General features: G+C 33.4%; 2 protein-coding genes across 10 annotated transcripts in view; both read right to left on the reverse strand.

Annotated features, from left to right (window-relative positions):
* Positions 1-19,504, reverse strand: part of LOC145967171 (uncharacterized) — a 39,351-nt gene that overhangs the window by 18,155 nt on the left and 1,692 nt on the right. The window contains exons 1-4 of one of the 9 annotated variants that reach the window (XR_014437306.1): positions 11,769-12,187; positions 11,423-11,487; positions 11,028-11,143; positions 7,481-8,873 (exon numbers count right to left, since the gene is read on the reverse strand). The exons of 1 other annotated variant lie outside the window; for it this stretch is intronic. Coding sequence is in view for 3 of the 8 variants with exons in the window: in XM_083091848.1 (XP_082947974.1) it covers positions 7,782-8,873; positions 11,028-11,069 (1,134 nt within the window). In the remaining 5 variants the exon portion in view is untranslated. Of the gene's footprint in view, positions 1-7,480; positions 8,874-11,027; positions 11,144-11,422; positions 11,488-11,763; positions 12,207-19,504 lie in introns of those variants that run through there. 7 more of the 9 variants (XM_083091848.1, XR_014437308.1, XM_083091834.1 and 4 more) reach the window with 7 other exon arrangements.
* On the reverse strand, positions 597-7,103 carry LOC145967166 (uncharacterized). The gene is made up of 2 exons (XM_083091823.1): positions 2,500-7,103; positions 597-2,421 (listed from the first exon to the last, which is right to left on the reverse strand). Exons 1-2 carry the CDS (start codon positions 3,192-3,194, stop codon positions 705-707), a joined length of 2,412 nt encoding a protein of 803 aa, XP_082947949.1. The 5' UTR covers positions 3,195-7,103; the 3' UTR covers positions 597-704.

A 19,504-nucleotide genomic window follows, 5' to 3' on the forward strand; every position in this document is an offset into this window, starting at 1 on the left:
AAACGTCACATTTTTGCCAGGGATGGTAACGTATCGGTGGTTTCGGGTACGATATACCGCTTATCGTCGTACGGACTCAGAGCAATTTTCGTCTCGCAGATCGTGTATACTTGGTGCAGTTTAGATCGTATACACGACTGCTGACGCGTCATTTCAATTTCTTCTTTCAAACACCGCGTGTAGTCGTCAAACGTTATCGTTCTCGCAACAACGTTACTCTTGACACCTTTAACTTTCTTCGTGTCCTTTTTTCCATTCACTCGTAACGCGTACATCTTTGCTCTGAGCCCGACGAATTCGGTCATTATGGTACCGTTGTTTTCGTCCTTCATCAGGCCCGGTACCTTTTTATTTACAAGCGGTATACCGTACGCATTATCCACCGCATAATCGCTCGTGTCGAATCTGATGATATCGCGCTTCATATTCTCATACACATCCGCGCACTCAATGTGATATATGAGACTATCCGTATCGGTGTACATTACCTGGCATTTGTCGCGATACATTGGCGTCATATACTCGTGATGAAACTCGTACAAACATGTCTTGGATATGTCGAATATGCACATACCCACGTAAATCGGTTTGTAGAATTTCACCTCGAGTTTGCGCAATTCCACAGCGATTAAGTTTTCTGAAAAAACGCTTCTGCTGTGGAAATTTGGTTTCGCGATCATTGCCTCTGCGCCATACCGACCATCCTACTTTGTTAATAATTTAACATCGACACGATTGCGCACATTTTCCATCGTTTTACCAAACACTGCATTGTTCATTAATTTATATAAATTTTTTTCGAAATCATTTTTAGCCAATGTTCTAAAATGTGTATTTAATTCTATGTAATTTCGAAGCCACGGAGATTGTGAAAACTGTAAAATTCGATGTATTTTTGTTACGCGAAGACCGTGACGCGTACACTGCTGCAGGTTGCGATAGTGTATCACGTAACGCTTCTTATCGTATAGCGTTGCAAGCAGTTTGAATTCCCGCTTGCCAGGTGGTTTGTCGCGTGTCAGGCAAAACGGTAGGTCAGTGTGCGCATCGTGAAGATGTTGCGGGTACTCGAGGTCCACTTCGAGGACATAGCCTGTAGGCGAATCTAGCGTGATGGATGATACATCAAAATTGGTCACATCGTCGACCCATTGAAAATTGGCGTAAGGCAACGGTTGACACATTGCCCATCCGTACAAATTATTTACATCAAAGTACATCAAGTACGATGATGGTTTCGATGGATCGTACGATTCCATGTACTTGTTATTAGCGCGAGCGTATCTATAATACGCGGGGTCGAGTCCGTAACTTTCGATACATTTATCTCGAAAGTTTTCGAAAATGTCGGCTAATAACAAGACATCAATTTTAAGATATAAATCGCTATATTCGCCTAGCGTTCGAATGGAGAATCGCGTCCAGATGTTCTCGGCGTGCGCGTAATCGCTCTCGGATACAGTGTCACCGGTCAAGGAACTGTAAAACGATTCGCGCGGTGGTAAACACGTATCTTGCAACCTCTCTACAGAGTCGATGTATTCGTACGGAAATACACCTTTTCGCGTTAACAAATTGAAATTTTCTGTTGATAAATTTTGAAATTCTGATTTTAAAATTTTGAGTTTATCTTTGTCCAAAAACGATGCCAATTTGTCGAGACTCGATGCGAGAAATTTGAATGAATCGATGAAACGTAATTTTACATGATTTTTTGATTCTTCATCCATACAAACATCTTTTGTAAACGAAATATATTTCTCTTTTGTTATCGGAAGTAACTCGATTTTCCCTTCGAACGATGTGGCTATTTCCTCGATAATGAAATGTGAATCATAACCGGATAAATTGTGAAAAACTATGGGAATACAAAAAGATTCTTTATAATTTAAATTGCAATTTGAGTGTGCTGGACCTCTGTACCGCCCGGTCAGATGGCAATGATCGCGAACGCGTGTATCGTCTTGCACGAACGGTTTTTCGCATATATGACATTGAGTGGCGCTATGGAATTTCTCCCACTCCTCGGACGTCAAATTTACCATGGGGACATTTGTTTTTAAAATATTTTTTACACGTAACGCTAAATTTTTGAGGTCTGCGGCGAACCATGCTATACAATCGGCGCTACGACGCGAATGGTACGCCGATAAAGATTCGTCGTATGAACAATGTACATAATAAGCTATACTAAATACTTGGTGATGTTGACGCAAATTTCGCTGTTCTTCATCCATCTTGGCCAGAACGCATTCCAGGTCGGCGTACACGACGAATGGGAGCCGCTCCTTCCGATTAAAGTTGTTGAACGATAACCACTTGTCCTTATCGCTCGGCAATCGGACAGCACAATCGTTCATCTTTCCGCAGTCGACCGTATGCGACTGCAACTTGGCGTCCGAATTAAGATAGTGCAGGCATCTGTAAAAAAAAAATTTTTAAAGATTTATATAACAAAGTGTATATAACCTATAATTATTCAATATAAATTAAACTTACCGGTCGCATATATATTTCTTGTGATCCTGTTTGCTCAGTTGTGAGCTCACGAGCCGGGATAAATTCTTAATCCAAGCGAAATGTCCGACGCTGTTGTCGTCTTCAATGTAAAGCAAGTTGATATGCTTGTCCTGCTTCTGCTGCGAAAGACGCATCGGGACAATGCTGTTCTTGTCTTCGATGTTGTAGACGTTGATCGAAATGTTATTGGCAAGTTCAAAATTTTTTATTTGGTTCACAGTCACTGGAAACTCAATGTTCTGGAGATTCAGCACTGTCGTGTAATGCGGGTACGATGATTCCCGATTCGTGTCTCTTTCGGCGGGGTATAGGGCGGCGACCACTGCCCACGCGAAACACGCATTGTCTTTAGATTGTACATTAATCACCGCTCTTTTCAACATAATCTCCCGCGGTAATTTGATGTGACACCCCGCACGCATAGGATTATACTTATTTATATTTACAGTTAAATTTAGTATTCGCGACAAAGCCCACCCGCTATCGCGTTCCTGAAACTCTTCCAGAGACGCTAGAGTGGGTTCGATAACACGCCGTTCGTACCACTCGCGTAAATCGGATGTGCGAAAGAGTTCATAGTTTCGCGTATTGATACTTTTGTTGGCGTGTTTATCCCCAGCCACGAATTCACCGTTAAATATAGTGTTCACTTTCACATTACAGTGTTTTTTCATAACGTCCTGCACATGTTCTATCACTATGTCTTTGGCGTCATCGAGAAATTGGCGAGGTTCAATGTGATTATAGTTTATCACCGCACCAGTCGATACGCGACTCTCGAACGCCGTATCAATCTCGCGCCACACAAGTCTATTTTGACGCGCGCTACATCCGGCACCCGCGTGTACGTGAAATTCGGTACGTGAAACGTCCACGTACCGAATTTTTCAACCCTTCGAGGCGCGCGATCCGAGCAATCAGCGATTGTCGATTTCCGATCGATAATCGCGGTCGCTTGATGCGACTTTGCTCTTCCAACGACTCGATGTATTGGTCGCATCGTTGTTTCCACACAATGTAATCTTCCAGCGAATCAATCAATGTGGATTGCTCTCGCAAATTTTGTTCCTCCATATTGTAACACACTTGCGAAATGCGCTTCCTAATAATAGTTCCGGATGTACTTTAGCAAAAATACTGGCGGGGTGTGCCTCTTGATCATGATTTATATACTGTCTCGTGCATATCATCGAACATTCTAGAATGATTTCATCTTAAAAAATTCCCCGGAGTAGCGTCTGCAATTTAACCTTGATAATTTCGCGTTTTGTCACGTACATTTGAAAAATCTGATGTGGTTGCACCGGGAGCAGCCGTAAAACGGCTTGATTTTAGCACATTCAGCTAAATCTTTGTCTAGGGGTGATGTGCGTTTTAACCTTGGCGGTTAATCTTTGTTCCGATGCACATCTTAACCTTGAAAATTTCGCGTTTTGTCACGTACATTTGAAAAATCTGACGTGATTGCATCAGGAGCAGCTGTACATCGACGCTCGATTTTAGCGCATTCAGCTAAATCTTTGTTCTAATGCGCAATTTAACCTTGAAAATTTTACGTTTTGTCACGTACATTTGAAAAAATCTGACGTGGTTGCGTCGGGAGCAGCCGTACATCGACGCACGATTTTAGCACATTCAGCTAAATCTTTGTCTAGGGGTGATGTGTGTTTTAACCTTGACGGCATGATTTATATACTGTCTCATGCATATCATCGAACATTCTAGAATGATTTCATCTTAAAAAATTCCCGGAGTAGCGTCTGCAATTTAACCTTGATAATTTCGCGTTTTGTCACGTACATTTGAAAAATCTAACGTGGTTGCGTCGGGAGCAGCCGTACATCGGCGCTCGATTTTAGCGAATTCAGCTAAATCTTTGTTCTAGGGATGATGATGTCATCGCAGCCGTACATCGGCGCGACAAAATTTTAGAGGAAATTAAAATGTCGTGTCAGCAATAATCCCCTCTACATTGCAATTTGCGATACTATTTGAATTGATATTAATTCTAATACGATCAGTATTGCATCAATCGCGCGTGTGAAAGGTTCACTGAAGAAATCAACATGAATTTTTACGTTCCGATTCGAAACGGTGAAACTCCACCGTGTAAGAAGCAAAAATGTGACACGTAAGTTTCGATCTTTAAATATTTTATTTATTAATTTTTTAAAATATTGATCTAATTTATATATTTTTATAGCATTCAGCCTCGTCGTGCGACTCGCATACTTGGAAGAAGATACGCTCTAACCCCAACGTCGTACAAGTATTTGGACATTGGAATAAGCGTTGGAGCTGTGTCGTACGTGGAACTGATTCTCGGTGATAATCGAGGCAATCAAATAGTGTTGCCTTTTTCAACGTGGAATTTGTTGATGCAGAAGCAAGCAGACATTGAACAATTTCTACAATCGACTGCTCTCCCATTAAGGATTGGAGATTTATCGATCGAAATGTATCAATTGAAAATTGTAAAACTCACATTATGTGACAATTCTTTGTACATGAAACCACCGACATTATTACATTTATTTAATTTTGAAAATTGTATCGATCATATGCATAATTGGTTATGCGAGAATACGTATCTCGTGAATGAAAAGTTTAAACAATTTGAAACTGTTTTACGACGTAACAATATTACTACTGTATGCGATGCTGTAAAAACGATACGCGATAGTGATGTCTTTAACAGTGAATCATTAATCGATTGTGAATTATTAACATGCGCTGTAAATGATATTCTTTACGATGCTTGCAATAAATAATTATTTTTATTCCATCTATGATTTTAATTCTTTCCTTCCATACGAATAAGAATAGTTATATTTTTCTCAACACGCTCCGCTAAAGATGTAGAGAAATGCTGAGGTAGATGAGACGTGATGCTCTAGTTGGAATGAGACAAAAGATATTAAAAGATATATAATGAAGAGGAGTCTGCGACATTAGAATATTATTTCTTTCGTTGTTCTGTGTTTCGTTAGTCTTGTGTTACGTTAGTGCAATGGCTGAAGACGATGTTATTATCATCGATGACGATACGGATGATGATGATTATTAGATGGAAAGAGAGAGAGAAATGGATAAGATGGAGAGAGAGAGAGAGAGAGAGGAGAGAGAAATGGAGGAGGGATCATCCGATGGGAAACCTGATTTCCGTTTTCGGACTAGTGATGATGAAGAATTACTTCAATACGAGCGGGAACAACTTTCAAAGAAGAATCTAGAAACTTCAATCGTTCAGTTTATAAGACATCAAGAGCTCGGCTTGGAAAAACCTCGCACAAATTCGTTGAGGACATTTCTTCTAGCTCGAGAAATATGTGCGCGAGATTTTGCAAAATATCATGGATGTAAATGTTTCAATATAGAACCTAATCATTCTAAAGTAAATTGTATTGGAAACAAACTGCGTGAAAATCTCGAATTAATAGAAGATTTTGAAAAATTGGAAGAAGATGATCATGAGAATATATTACGGCGGAAATTGGAAACGTTGAAGGTAAAATATTTTTGTCGATGTGTAATAAATTTAAAACATAAAATTAATATGTTTGATTTTAGAGTTTACGCGATGATATGAATGGTCGACGAGAGGATAAACAGAAATGTGAATCCAAACCTGCATCAAAATATAAATTGTGTGTATTGTATAACGGTGAATGGAGAATGCCATGGAAAGTATTGTAAGTAACTTTCAATTTATAATACATCAAAAGTTCTAAAATAAATTATTAAAAAACTATTCAAATGTCTTTTTCTGTTCCAGGAGCGGCTCCACTCAGCCCGACACATCGACCCCTTAGCCTTCTAGGAGCGGCCTCCCTTTAGTCCGGTGCATCGCCCCCTCCCCATATATATATATATATATATATATATATATATTTTATATTTTTATATTTTTATTTTATTATTATATTACTATTCTTATTATTATTATATTTTTTAAATTTTAAATTTTATATTATTATATTATTATTTTATTAGACACACACACACACACACACACACACACAAATTGTATAATACACGCACACATTTTAAAATAAATGTTATATTTAGTATTGAAAAGAAATGTATTTATTTACGCGCCTCTCCTTGCGTTCCCATCCCTTGCGTCTCTCTTGCGCTAGTTGTAAGTATAGCGATATCGTTCTCTCTCTTTCGTACGCGCTATCGTTCCAACAATAAGTCTCGCGTTAGTTGTAAGTCTCGCGATATCTTCGTTCTCGCTCGCACGCGTTATCTTAGCTATTATCGTTCTCTCTCGCACACGTTGTTCTCGCGATATTATAGTTCTCTTTCGTATGCGTTCTCTTCGCGCTATTATCGTTCTCTCTCATTCACAAGCTCGCCGCTATCACTCACTCACTTACCTTTGCGTCGTTCTGCTCCCACCTATGTGGCATCTTACAATGCATCATCCTTGTCCCACGTTGACGCCATCCTTGTCGCACGTTGATGCCATCCTTGTCGCACTGTCCTCTTCACAAACACTTTACGCTATCCTTTTCCCACACGTAGCGCTATTCTTCTCACACCACCGTCTTCTTTCCGCGGATCCCCCCTACCCGCGCGGACCCCCTCGTCCATCGCTCGCGCCGCGGATCCCCCCTACCCGCGCGGACCCCCTCGTCCATCGCTCGCGCCGCGGATCCCCCTACCCGCGCGGACCCCCTCGTCCACCGGTCGCGCCGCGATCCCCCCTTCCCCGCATGTGACGTCATCATCCCCCGCGTGACGTCATCATCCCCCGCGTGACGTCATCATCCCCGCACGTGACGTCATCATCCCCCCATGTGACGTCATCATCCCCCGCGCATGACGTCATCATCCCCCGCACGTGACGTCATCATCCCCGCGTGACGTCATCATCCCCGCATGACGTCATCACCCCCCCGCGTGACGTCATCCCCCCGCCCGCGGTTCCCCCTCGCCCCCCCCCCCTCGGAGCCCCTGCGTTAGAACCGGCTTAGTCTTACTACTTCGATATATTTGTCTATCAAATCGTCACATATTAGTATTCGAATTGCGCAATGCAAAGAGAGAAAATGAAGAAAATATTCCTTTTTCAAAAAAGGTTTCATGAGCCATGGGCCATAATATAACAAGAAAGTTCTAAATTCAACAGCTTTCCATCTTTCAAACTCTGTTATTGGTCTAGGTTTTCTTGCAAATTCATGCGGAGTTGATTTGTATATCAATTTCAGCTTTTCATTAATAGCATCAATATCCTCTTTTATCAGACGAGTTTCTTAGTTGCCTTTAATCCAGAAACCTAACAAGCGTTTCATAACTCCCAGTAATATCAAATGCATATAATCCAGAGGAATGTTCGTAACAAGGCCAATTTTTAAATCACATAAAACAGATTTCTCTTTGTGATAATCTTGATCAATTTGAGAACGGAATTCTACATCTGTTCTTAGTTTTGAATTTAGTTCTAGGAAAGTCATTCTATTCTTTACAAATAATCCTTCGGCCCAACATTTGGTACAACTTTGATAAGAGTTGAAATTTTTTACACATAATATAAAGGCTTTTGCAGGAGCATCGCAAAGAATTTTACTAAGATTTACTTTTAATATTCGACCATTATTTAAATGTAAACCTTCTTGCAATATTTTCATTTCTTCGGTAAATTTTTGCAAAAAAATATTACTATTACCAGGTTTATTTTCTCCATTATATACAGCAATTGGAAATGGTCTAAGTTGTTTTAATTCGTCGATTTTTACCAAAATAGGCCAAAATTGACTACCACTACTTTTCGTTAGAGGAAGTCCATCAATGTTAATTGATATGTTTATTTCAACTCCTTCAAAATTATTCTGTATTAATTTCATTAATATTGTTGATTTTAATCCAAAGTGATAGTATTTTCCAGGAGGTAGATTATTTATATGTTTACTTATATCTTCAGTTTTTAAAATAGTGCGTGCATCTGAAGGCAATGAGTTCAATTTTAGATATAATTTTAAAATTTTTAATAAATCGCTAACAGCAGTTAAAGCGATATGATGTTCAATTGCCCAATATCTCAGATGGTTTAAAAATATCTCGGTTGACGATTCCAAATTATGTAATAATTTAGTATTTTCATCAAAAGCACAAGAATTATTACAATGAAATGACATATTGCGTGAAATATTATTGGTTTCTATATAATTTTCTACAGTTGGAAAATTATTGATATTTGATCGCTCCAATGTGACAGACGAAGGAGCAGCAAATATTTTTTTCTTTTGAAGAAGTATTTTTTTTTGCATATTTTTGCCAACACGTTTTGCAACATTTCTGTTAATAATTCTTTTTAAATATTCTTCATTATGATGTTTTTTGTAGAACTAAAAATTACAATTATGCATATGTAAAAAGTTTGTCTTTTCACTCTATTATATAATGATTTTATTTAATATAATGGTTTAATTTAATTTATTTATTTGATCTTTCTAGTACTTTATTGAGTTTGGTCTTTCTAGTACTTTATTTGAAATAATAAAACCATAGACTATTTAAAAGTTATAATAATGGCTTTTGAGTTTGTAACGTCAAACGTAAAAATGGCAATAAAAGCTCAAACAGCATCACGTCTAAAATTAGGATATAAGACGTCTTTAAGATGTCTTTATCATATTATAAGACGAATTAAAGATGTTTTAAAGACATCTTAAAAATGTCTTATGTTCCGATTTTGGACATGATGCTGTTGGGGAGCCAAACGTAGTATAGAGCGAGTAAATATAAAGCGCATATAATAACATATAATTATTAATAAAATATTAATTGGAGATATAGATTATTTGAGATATAGATCTGTTTATATTAATATTATATAAATATAATATTTAATATAATAACATAATTATTAATAAAATATTAATAATTATATGCTATTATATTAAATATTATATTTATAAAATATTAATATAAACAGATCTATATCTCAAATAATCTATATCTCCAATAATTATTATCACAAAAAAGAAAAAAGGAAACATAGAAAGCAATTCGAAATTTGTCAATGGTTTTCTTAACATGCATTGTATTATATTTTATTTCAATGATGTTTTGATTAATTGTTTCTAATCAAGTAAAGAATAATGCATTTTGAAGATATCATAAACAAATTTCAAATTATCTTCTTTGTTTTTTTTTCTTTTTTGTAACAATGTTTATTGAAGTGAGGTATGGTTTGGAACCTGCTCCAATGACTATTTCCAATTATATTTCAATAATTTTATTATGACGATTGACTGCGCTCCTCGTTTATTTACTTATTTTTATTTTGTTATTGTTATCGTGTTCTAATTTACTTGTAATTTACTAAAAATGATCCAAAAAGAGAAACCAAAATGTTTGCTATATAATTAAGTAAGTAAAGTCTACATAAAATTTATATATATTATATTTAAAGAAAAGGTTATACGCGATCTATTACTAATATGCTCATTGCCATTTTTACCTTTGTTTTATAAATATTTTATTTATTTATACAGGGTGACCCATTTTAACTTAGGCAGCCAAATAACTCGAAAAATAAGCAAGATAGAGAAAAATGTTTCAGACAAAAGTTGTATGGTTTCGAGGGGGCCATAAGATGGTATCATTGGTTTGACCTTGAAGAGTCATTTGAAGGTCACGTGAAGGTCACTTCAATTTTTTTAAATGGAATACCCTATATATTTTTGTACATTCTTGTAGCTTATTTCGAGAGCTTTCCAAAACACTATAATTAAGTACCTTTCCGTTAAGTACTTTTTGAGTTATGATGCTTGAAATAATTTCTTAATTTTACATAAACCGTAAAATATCTTGTAAAATATTCATTTTTCGATTATCTTACCTTAATACTTTTATGTACAAAATAATGAGAGGAATCAATTGGTGTAAAGAAAACACATAGTTGTTTTTAAGAAAAAATATGGAATTGTTAATTGCAAATTACATATTTTTTCTTCGAAACAACTATGTGTTTTCTTTACACTAATTGATTCCTCTCATTATTTTGTACATAAAACTATTAAGGTAAGGTAATCGAAAAATGAATATTTTACAAGATATTTTACGGTTTATGTAAATTTAAGAAATTATTTCAAGCCTCATAACTCAAAAAGTACTTAACGAAAATGTACTTAATTATAGTGTTTTGGAAAGCTCTCGAGATGAGCTACAAGAATGTACAAAAATGTATAGGATGTTCCATTTAAAAAAATTGAAGTGACCTTCACGTGACCTTCAAATGACTCTTCAAGGTCAAACCAATGATACCATCTTATGGCCCCCTCGAAACCATACAACTTTTGTCTAAAACATTTTTCTCTATCTTGCTTATTTTTCGAGTTATTTGGCTGCCTAAGTTAAAATGGGTCACCCTGTATATTCTAATTGTTAAAAATTTATATAATTTATATTTAAAATTAAAATATAAATAAGAGCAAATAAAAAAAACATTTACAAATTTTTAAGTTTTTTTTATTTAAAATGAAAAGAAATTTTACCTTATATGATTGACTCTGTTCTTCTTGGTCTTCTTGATCCATGATTAAAAAATTTAATTATTATGTATTGTATGTATTTTTTTGTCTCAACTTCCCTCGACAGTAGTATATACCACCTGAAACATTTTAACACAAGTTGATATGAGCGAAGCAAAATCTAAAAGAATATTACAAAATAGTTGGTATGTATGTATATATGTAAATATGTATGCATACTATTTTCTCTGTATGCATAATATTTTTTACTCACTTACATAACTAAAGGCATGTTCCGATAAATACTACCAGTGTACTAAAAATCTATAATTCATTTAACGCATAATATATAATTATTCATCTACACTGGTAGTGTATATCGGAACATATCCCAAATATTGACATGATCTAATAATTACCTTTTTCACACACAATGATAAAGATGATGGAAGCTTTTCTCCCTTGTTCCTTTCTTGCGTTATATCTGAAACATTTTGTCACAGAGATTAGTAGAGCACAATCTGTAATTGTAATTTGCTTCATACATTGGCCGTGTTTCGAATTTACTGTCAGTACTAAAAATCTATAGTTTACATCACGTGGATTGCGTTACGAAAAATGGACGGAACACGACTATGCGTTATAAAAAATGGACGGAACAATGGACTACAATTACACGTTTCTTTGAACTAACGTTAACTAATTTTATTTTTGGACTGCGATCTAATTAATACTCTAGAATTATTAGAAAAGATCGTACCTTACGACTTAGCAGTCCTTTGTCCGTGTAATCCGGAAGATAAAACTTTTTCTTTGTTGACACTGGACGGCCTCAAACGAGAGAGATGTACGGAAGATAAAGCTCGACTAATGTCGATGTGTACCGGTGCCGGCAGTCCCACTTCCCAGCATGCCCTGAGCCAATCAGGACATGATATTGCAGTGTATTCGCTTACGTAAGCGCAAGTATCACTCGCTAACCAATTATCGACGTAGTAGCCGCTGCGCGCGCAACTACAAATGTTGTACATCGGCTAGCGGCCGATTCACAAAAAATTTTTATCAAACATGTATTATAAAACATATATTATTTAAATAATTTTATTGTTGAAGAATTTGGCATTGTTTATGCATTTGTTGGATTTTTTATCACACTAATAAAAACATTATTTTACTCTCACTTTATGTATAATAAAACTCACGTTATAAGATGTATATTTATATATATATTTCTTTTTTGTAAGTTATAAATACATTAGAATAATATTAAAAAAGAAACATTTATAACAACACAAAATTCTTTATTGCAATTACGTTATTCTTAATATAAAATTTGTAATAAATTAAAATTATTGCAACTATATTGAATTTAATATTAATAAATATATTACAATAATACTGATAAATATTTAAAATAATGTTTTTGGGATGTTTCTTTAATATTAAAAAATACTATATTATAAAATAATATGTTTAAAATATTTATAAAACATCATGTCAAAACGTTACAAAAATTTACATAAAATTAATGTTTCAAAAGATTGATTTAATGTTTCTTGCTTACTTAGTATATCATAGTATGTATCTCGAATGTTCTGAGAATATATGCATTGTACTTTTGCGATATTCTTCGAACATTCTCAGTATCTACACGTGCTGTTAAGGTGGTAATGAATATAATATTTCAATTACTATAAATATCGAACATCGCTGCAAAAGTTGAGTTTTACGTCATAATTGTCGTATATTTGAAGAAATTAAAATAAATACTATGTAGAATAAAGAAAATATTTTATTTAATTCTGTAATCGTACGTGTATGTAAATATATGTATGTATGACATTTTGTATGAAATTTTTCCAGATGCATGATTTAATATAAGAAATATTGCAACAAAAACTGTGGTACTTTCTTTTTAAATATGTGATATTTTGTGGTAATATAAACTGATTAAATTACAGCATTTAAGTTGTTTATTATATTACATATATATTTACTTTTTTTAATTATATATGCATATAAAAATATAATATATATTGTACGCACATACATTTAATTTTAAATAAGAAGTTATATTAAAAAGAATTAAGTTAAAATATTAATAATATTGTGTATTAATTTTTCCTACAAAATTCCTTATGTTTACTGAAAAAATATACTAAATCTAAAAAAATAATTGATTCAATATTTATAAGAAAATATTTATTTAAATTAAGAAAATATTTATTTAAATAATTGATTTCAATATTTGCAAGAAAATATTTATTTATATTAAGCAAAAATATATTTGAATCAGCAAAATATACATGTATATTTTAATGATTCAAATATATTTTGGCTTAATATAAATAAATATTTTCTTCCAAATATTGAAATCAATTATTTTTTTAGATTTAGTATATTCTTTTAGTGTTCCAACTATTCCCATTGAATTCATAAAGTTTACATTTATGGAAATAGAAAAATACTATATGAATACTATATGAATATTATATAAATACTATATGAATACTATATGAATACTATATGAATACTTTAAGAAGTTCTCAAGAATTCCAATCATGGTGCATGTAACTTCCACAATTCTTATTGTATTCATCTATGAATTCCTAAAGAATTACAATTTAAAAAAGAGAAAATTTAAAGAATACTGTTAGAATTCACTGTGCTATCTGGGTAGCGCTAATAATGTCTCCCCGAACGCACCCTATATAATGCATAAAACATATTATTATATGTATGACACAGATTACTTATCAATTCTCATTTCAGGTAACATCATCTCGTCACTTTGCATTACATATGAAATTTGATAAAAACTAATCGCCCTAAAAATTGATGCAAATATATGGTATTGTATATATTAATGTATTTTAAATGATATTAATCTGAATTATTAATAATAATAAATACTGATCTGACATATATTTTATAATTGTTTATATAACAAATTATATAAATCTTTCGTCGATAAAATCGTAATAAATTAAGTCACTCAAAGTATTTTCACTTTTTATTTATCCTGAATAAAATTATTATTTTTATATATTATTATTTGTAAAAAATTTATTTTATTGAGTTTAAAATATAAAAAAACCCTATTATTTTTACTATACATAAATATGTGTTAAATAAATGAGTATTGTATAATAATATTAATGTGATTTCGTAATGATATAAATTTTATATAAATATCAATTATTAAAATCATTTACATTATTTCCGAATATACAATATATAAAGCGGCGTCTACAATAAAAAAAGACGTAAGGCGTAAGAAATTAACCAATTATATTCCATTATTCTTGTCAAATTCAACTGTGATTGGTTCATTTCTTACATCTTACATCTTAAATTCTTATTGTAGACGCCGCTTAATATATATTATTTAAGATTAAACATTTATAATAAACATTCGAAAGTAACATTTACTTTTACATTTGAACACAGTTTAAAATACTGCGCGTCATCTCCTCCTGACCCTTAAATGGCGGTGTATCCGGCGTGTTGTCCGATCCCTTACTAGAGTATCTCTAGGATCGCAAAATGGCTGCCCATTAGCAGTCCAGAGCACGGTCGTGTATACAGGTCTTGCAACTCAGGCTCTTTTTAGGTACAGTGAGTGACTCGCAATTTGAAGGAGTTTTTAATGTTTGATTTTGCCACCATATGTCGCAGCGATCGGGTGGGAATCTCAATGAGGCAACGTGCTCATCAACAAAACTTACTGTTGCCAGTACAGTTTGTTAAAAAAAAGAAACAGTCAAAATTAACAAACTATTAAAATAATATATTTTACGATATTGCGTTATTATTTTTTTCCTATATCTTTTTCTATAACACTTCTATCACACCCTGGTGCTTCGCACGAGCGCAAGAGATATCGTTGCATATTACAAACGCACTTTTCTCTGAAATTATCAATATTTTGTAAAAAAAGATAATATTTAGCCACTTTTTGCATAATTATGCAGTATTTACGGAAATGTTGACACGAACGGTCTTGTATTTTTTAATTATGCATAATCAGCGCTTTTGAGGTGCTACTGGTGTGTGATACATAATTTTAAGAAGAACAAATGCTCTTGACAAATAGTACATTTTCATATCATCTAGTGGAATGCCTAATTAATGTGCGGAACTTTTAATCGTTATGTAAAAATACTCGAAACGATCAATCGGCTCATTTTCTTAAATACATCCATTAAAAGCAAACCTTCCTTTGGTAGTAATATATAAATACTTTATACCATAAATTTAATACAGTACATTTCAATGTCTGCATTGTAAAATTGAAACTTTTAGAAATTATCTTTATCGATATGAAAATTATCGACAAGAATAATGACAAGTTTTTACAATAAAATAATTGTAATGTCTTGCTCATTTTTACAGCAATATTTAAACAATAGAGTATAAAATAATGTCCATTCGCATTATCTTCACTATAATATATTTTTTTAGGAATTACTTTTGAAAACAACCCAGTAAATAGGGATGCCGTCAAGATTCGAGATTTCGAGAATCTCGTCTTGTCTCGTCTCGAATTCGAGACAAGATCGAGACGAGATTTTTTTGTTGAGATTTCAAGACAAGACAAGAGTTTACATTCGAGATTCTCGAAAATCTCGAGTCTTGAAAATTGTTGAAATTTGTCTATATTTTCGTAAAATATTTCCCAGCTTATAGAAAATGTTGATTCAAATCGATATTTATTCCTATTATATATATATATATATATATATATATATATATATATATACATATATACAGGGTGACCCATTTTAACTTAGGCAGCCAAATAACTCGAAAAATAAGCAAGATAGAGAAAAATGTTTTAGACAAAAGTTGTATGGTTTCGAGGGGGCCATAAGATGGTATCATTGGTTTGACCTTGAAGAGTCATTTGAAGGTCACGTGAAGGTCACTTCAATTTTTTTAAATGGAACATCCTATATATTTTTGTACATTCTTGTAGCTCATCTCGAGAGCTTTCCAAAACACTATAATTAAGTACATTTTCGTTAAGTACTTTTTGAGTTATGAGGCTTGAAATAATTTCTTAATTTTACATAAACCGTAAAATATCTTGTAAAATATTCATTTTTCGATTACCTTACCTTAATAGTTTTATGTACAAAATAATGAGAGGAATCAATTGGTGTAAAGAAAACACATAGTTGTTTCGAAGAAAAAATATGTAATTTGCAATTAACAATTCCATATTTTTTCTTAAAAACAACTATGTGTTTTCTTTACACCAATTGATTCCTCTCATTATTTTGTACATAAAAGTATTAAGGTAAGATAATCGAAAAATGAATATTTTACAAGATATTTTACGGTTTATGTAAAATTAAGAAATTATTTCAAGCATCATAACTCAAAAAGTACTTAACGGAAAGGTACTTAATTATAGTGTTTTGGAAAGCTCTCGAAATAAGCTACAAGAATGTACAAAAATATATAGGGTATTCCATTTAAAAAAATTGAAGTGACCTTCACGTGACCTTCAAATGACTCTTCAAGGTCAAACCAATGATACCATCTTATGGCCCCCTCGAAACCATACAACTTTTGTCTAAAACATTTTTCTCTATCTTGCTTATTTTTCGAGTTATTTGGCTGCCTAAGTTAAAATGGGTCACCCTGTATATATCAATTATACAGGGTGATTCTGAATAACTTTATGTTTTTGCAAAAACATAATCTTGACCGAATTCTAAGACGATTTTTCTCTTGGCAAAATTTCGTGCAAAGCATAGTTTTTGAATTATTAAAGGAAGTAGTTAACGTATGACGGGTCGAATACAAGAGGCAGGCAAGAGTGACGTGATTCACCGTCAGACGCGGGAGCTCACGCGGGGCGCCTTCGGCGATCAGCTGGTCGCTATACTATGCACGGACATACATGCGAATACATACATTCTCTCTCACTCTCTCTCTCTCTCTCTCTCTCTCTCTCTCTCTCTCTCTCATTCGCTCACTTACCCGTGGTTTTTTTTTTTTTTACGAGGGGAAAATGCATTTTATGCATACTCACCGGTCGGTCCGGTGAGTTATGGACTCGAGTACCAAGTCGAATTACCAACTCGGTACTCCCTACCCACTAAAAACCCCTCTCTTTTCACGAATTTCCTTTGACACACTGTCCCTCTGACTTCCCGAGATCTGTTTTCACATAACGTCAAAAAATAGTTATTATTACCTTGTTCGATGACTTTTGATGTATTGCTGTAATTGCTTGAAGGAGAAATGAATTTTCCGATAGATCGTACGTTCTCAAATTTAACGTAGATATCACGTTGCAAAAGACAAGATATCCACACTAAATTATTAACTGAAAGTTTTTCTTCTTTCATGAACTGTATTCTTTTATAAACTTTAACGTAATCACATTTATTTACTCACTCGATGAGACGAGAAATTTACTAATGACTCTATCACTAATCAATTTGTTTATGTACAAAATAATGAGAGGAATCAATTGGTGTAAAGAAAAAACATAGTTGTTTCTAAGAAAAAATATGTAATTTGCAATTAACAATTACATATTTTTTTTTAAAAACAACTATGTTTTTTCTTTACACCAATTGATTCCTCTCATTATTTTGTACATAAAAGTATTAAGGTAAGATAATCGAAAAATGAATATTTTACTAGATATTTTACGGTTTATGTAAAATTAAGAAATGATTTCAAGCCTCATAACTCGGAAAGTACTTAATGAAAACTAACTTAATTATAGTGTTTTGGAAAGCTCTCGAGATAAGCTACAAGAATATGCAAAAGCATATAGGGTGTCCCATTTAAAAAGTTGGAGGTGACCTTCACATAACCTTGACAACGCTATTCGAGGTCATAATAATGTTGCTGTGTAATGCGCCATATAAAACCCTATAACTTTTGTATGAAACATTTTTTTTTTAAATGCGTATTTTTCGAAATATTAAGGGGTTTCCACACTTTTGGCAAACCCTGTATATAATAAAAATATATTGTAAAAATATTTATAAATATTATATACTTATAAATTTTACGAATACGATATTACATCAAACAATTTGCATAAAACATTTTATATTGTTAGCTTTTGATTATATCGATTTAACAAATGTCATGCATAAATTGTAATTTGTATAAAGTTATAGGCAAATATCCTTCTTATTGTATATACAGAGTGTCGCAGAGTACTATACATATACAGGGTGACCCATTTTAACTTAGGCAGCCAAATAACTCGAAAAATAAGCAAGATAGAGAAAAATGTTTTAGACAAAAGTTGTATGGTTTCGAGGGGGCCATAAGATGGTATCATTGGTTTGACCTTGAAGAGTCATTTGAAGGTCACGTGAAGGTCACTTCAATTTTTTTAAATGGAATACCCTATATATTTTTGTACATTCTTGTAGCTTATTTCGAGAGCTTTCCAAAACACTATAATTAAGTACCTTTCCGTTAAGTACTTTTTGAGTTATGATGCTTGAAATAATTTCTTAATTTTACATAAACCGTAAAATATCTTGTAAAATATTCATTTTTCGATTATCTTACCTTAATACTTTTATGTACAAAATAATGAGAGGAATCAATTGGTATAAAGAAAACACATAGTTGTTTTTAAGAAAAAATATGGAATTGTTAATTGCAAATTACATATTTTTTCTTCGAAACAACTGTGTTTTCTTTACACCAATTGATTCCTCTCATTATTTTGTACATAAAACTATTAAGGTAAGGTAATCGAAAAATGAATATTTTACAAGATATTTTACGGTTTATGTAAAATTAAGAAATTATTTCAAGCCTCATAACTCAAAAAGTACTTAACGAAAATGTACTTAATTATAGTGTTTTGGAAAGCTCTCGAGATGAGCTACATGAATGTACAAAAATATATAGGATGTTCCATTTAAAAAAATTGAAGTGACCTTCACGTGACCTTCAAATGACTCTTCAAGGTCAAACCAATGATACCATCTTATGGCCCCCTCGAAACCAAACAACTTTTGTTTGAAATATTTTTCTCTCCCGGGCTTGGTTTTCGAGATATTCGACTGGTCGGATTAAAATGAAACATCCTGTATATATGTATACAGGGTGATTCTGAACAAACGTTTGTCTTTAAAGTATCAAATTCTTGAATTAATTATAAGACGATTTTTCCTCTCCCAAAATTTTGCCCGGAGCTTAGTTTTTATACTATAAAGGAAAATAGTTAACTACTTACGGAACGAGTACAAGAGGTAGGCAGGGACGGCGCGATATAGACGATTACGTGGGGCATTCGCCGCGATCAACTGATTGCTATACGCGATGACTGTAACAATCAGTGTGTGTGTGAGAATGTGTACGCGCACACACACACACACACACACACACACTGATAGTTACAGTCATCGCGTATAGCAATCAGCTGATCACGGCGAGCGCCACACGTAATCGCCTATATCGCGCCGTCCCTGCCTACCTCTTGTACTCGTTCCGTAAGTAGTTAACTA

Source organism: Camponotus vicinus, unplaced genomic scaffold, assembly GCF_025532165.1.
Source record: "Camponotus vicinus isolate PSW18456_S1 unplaced genomic scaffold, iyCamVici1.0 SCAF_1, whole genome shotgun sequence".
NCBI classification, from domain to species: Eukaryota; Metazoa; Arthropoda; class Insecta; order Hymenoptera; family Formicidae; genus Camponotus; species Camponotus vicinus.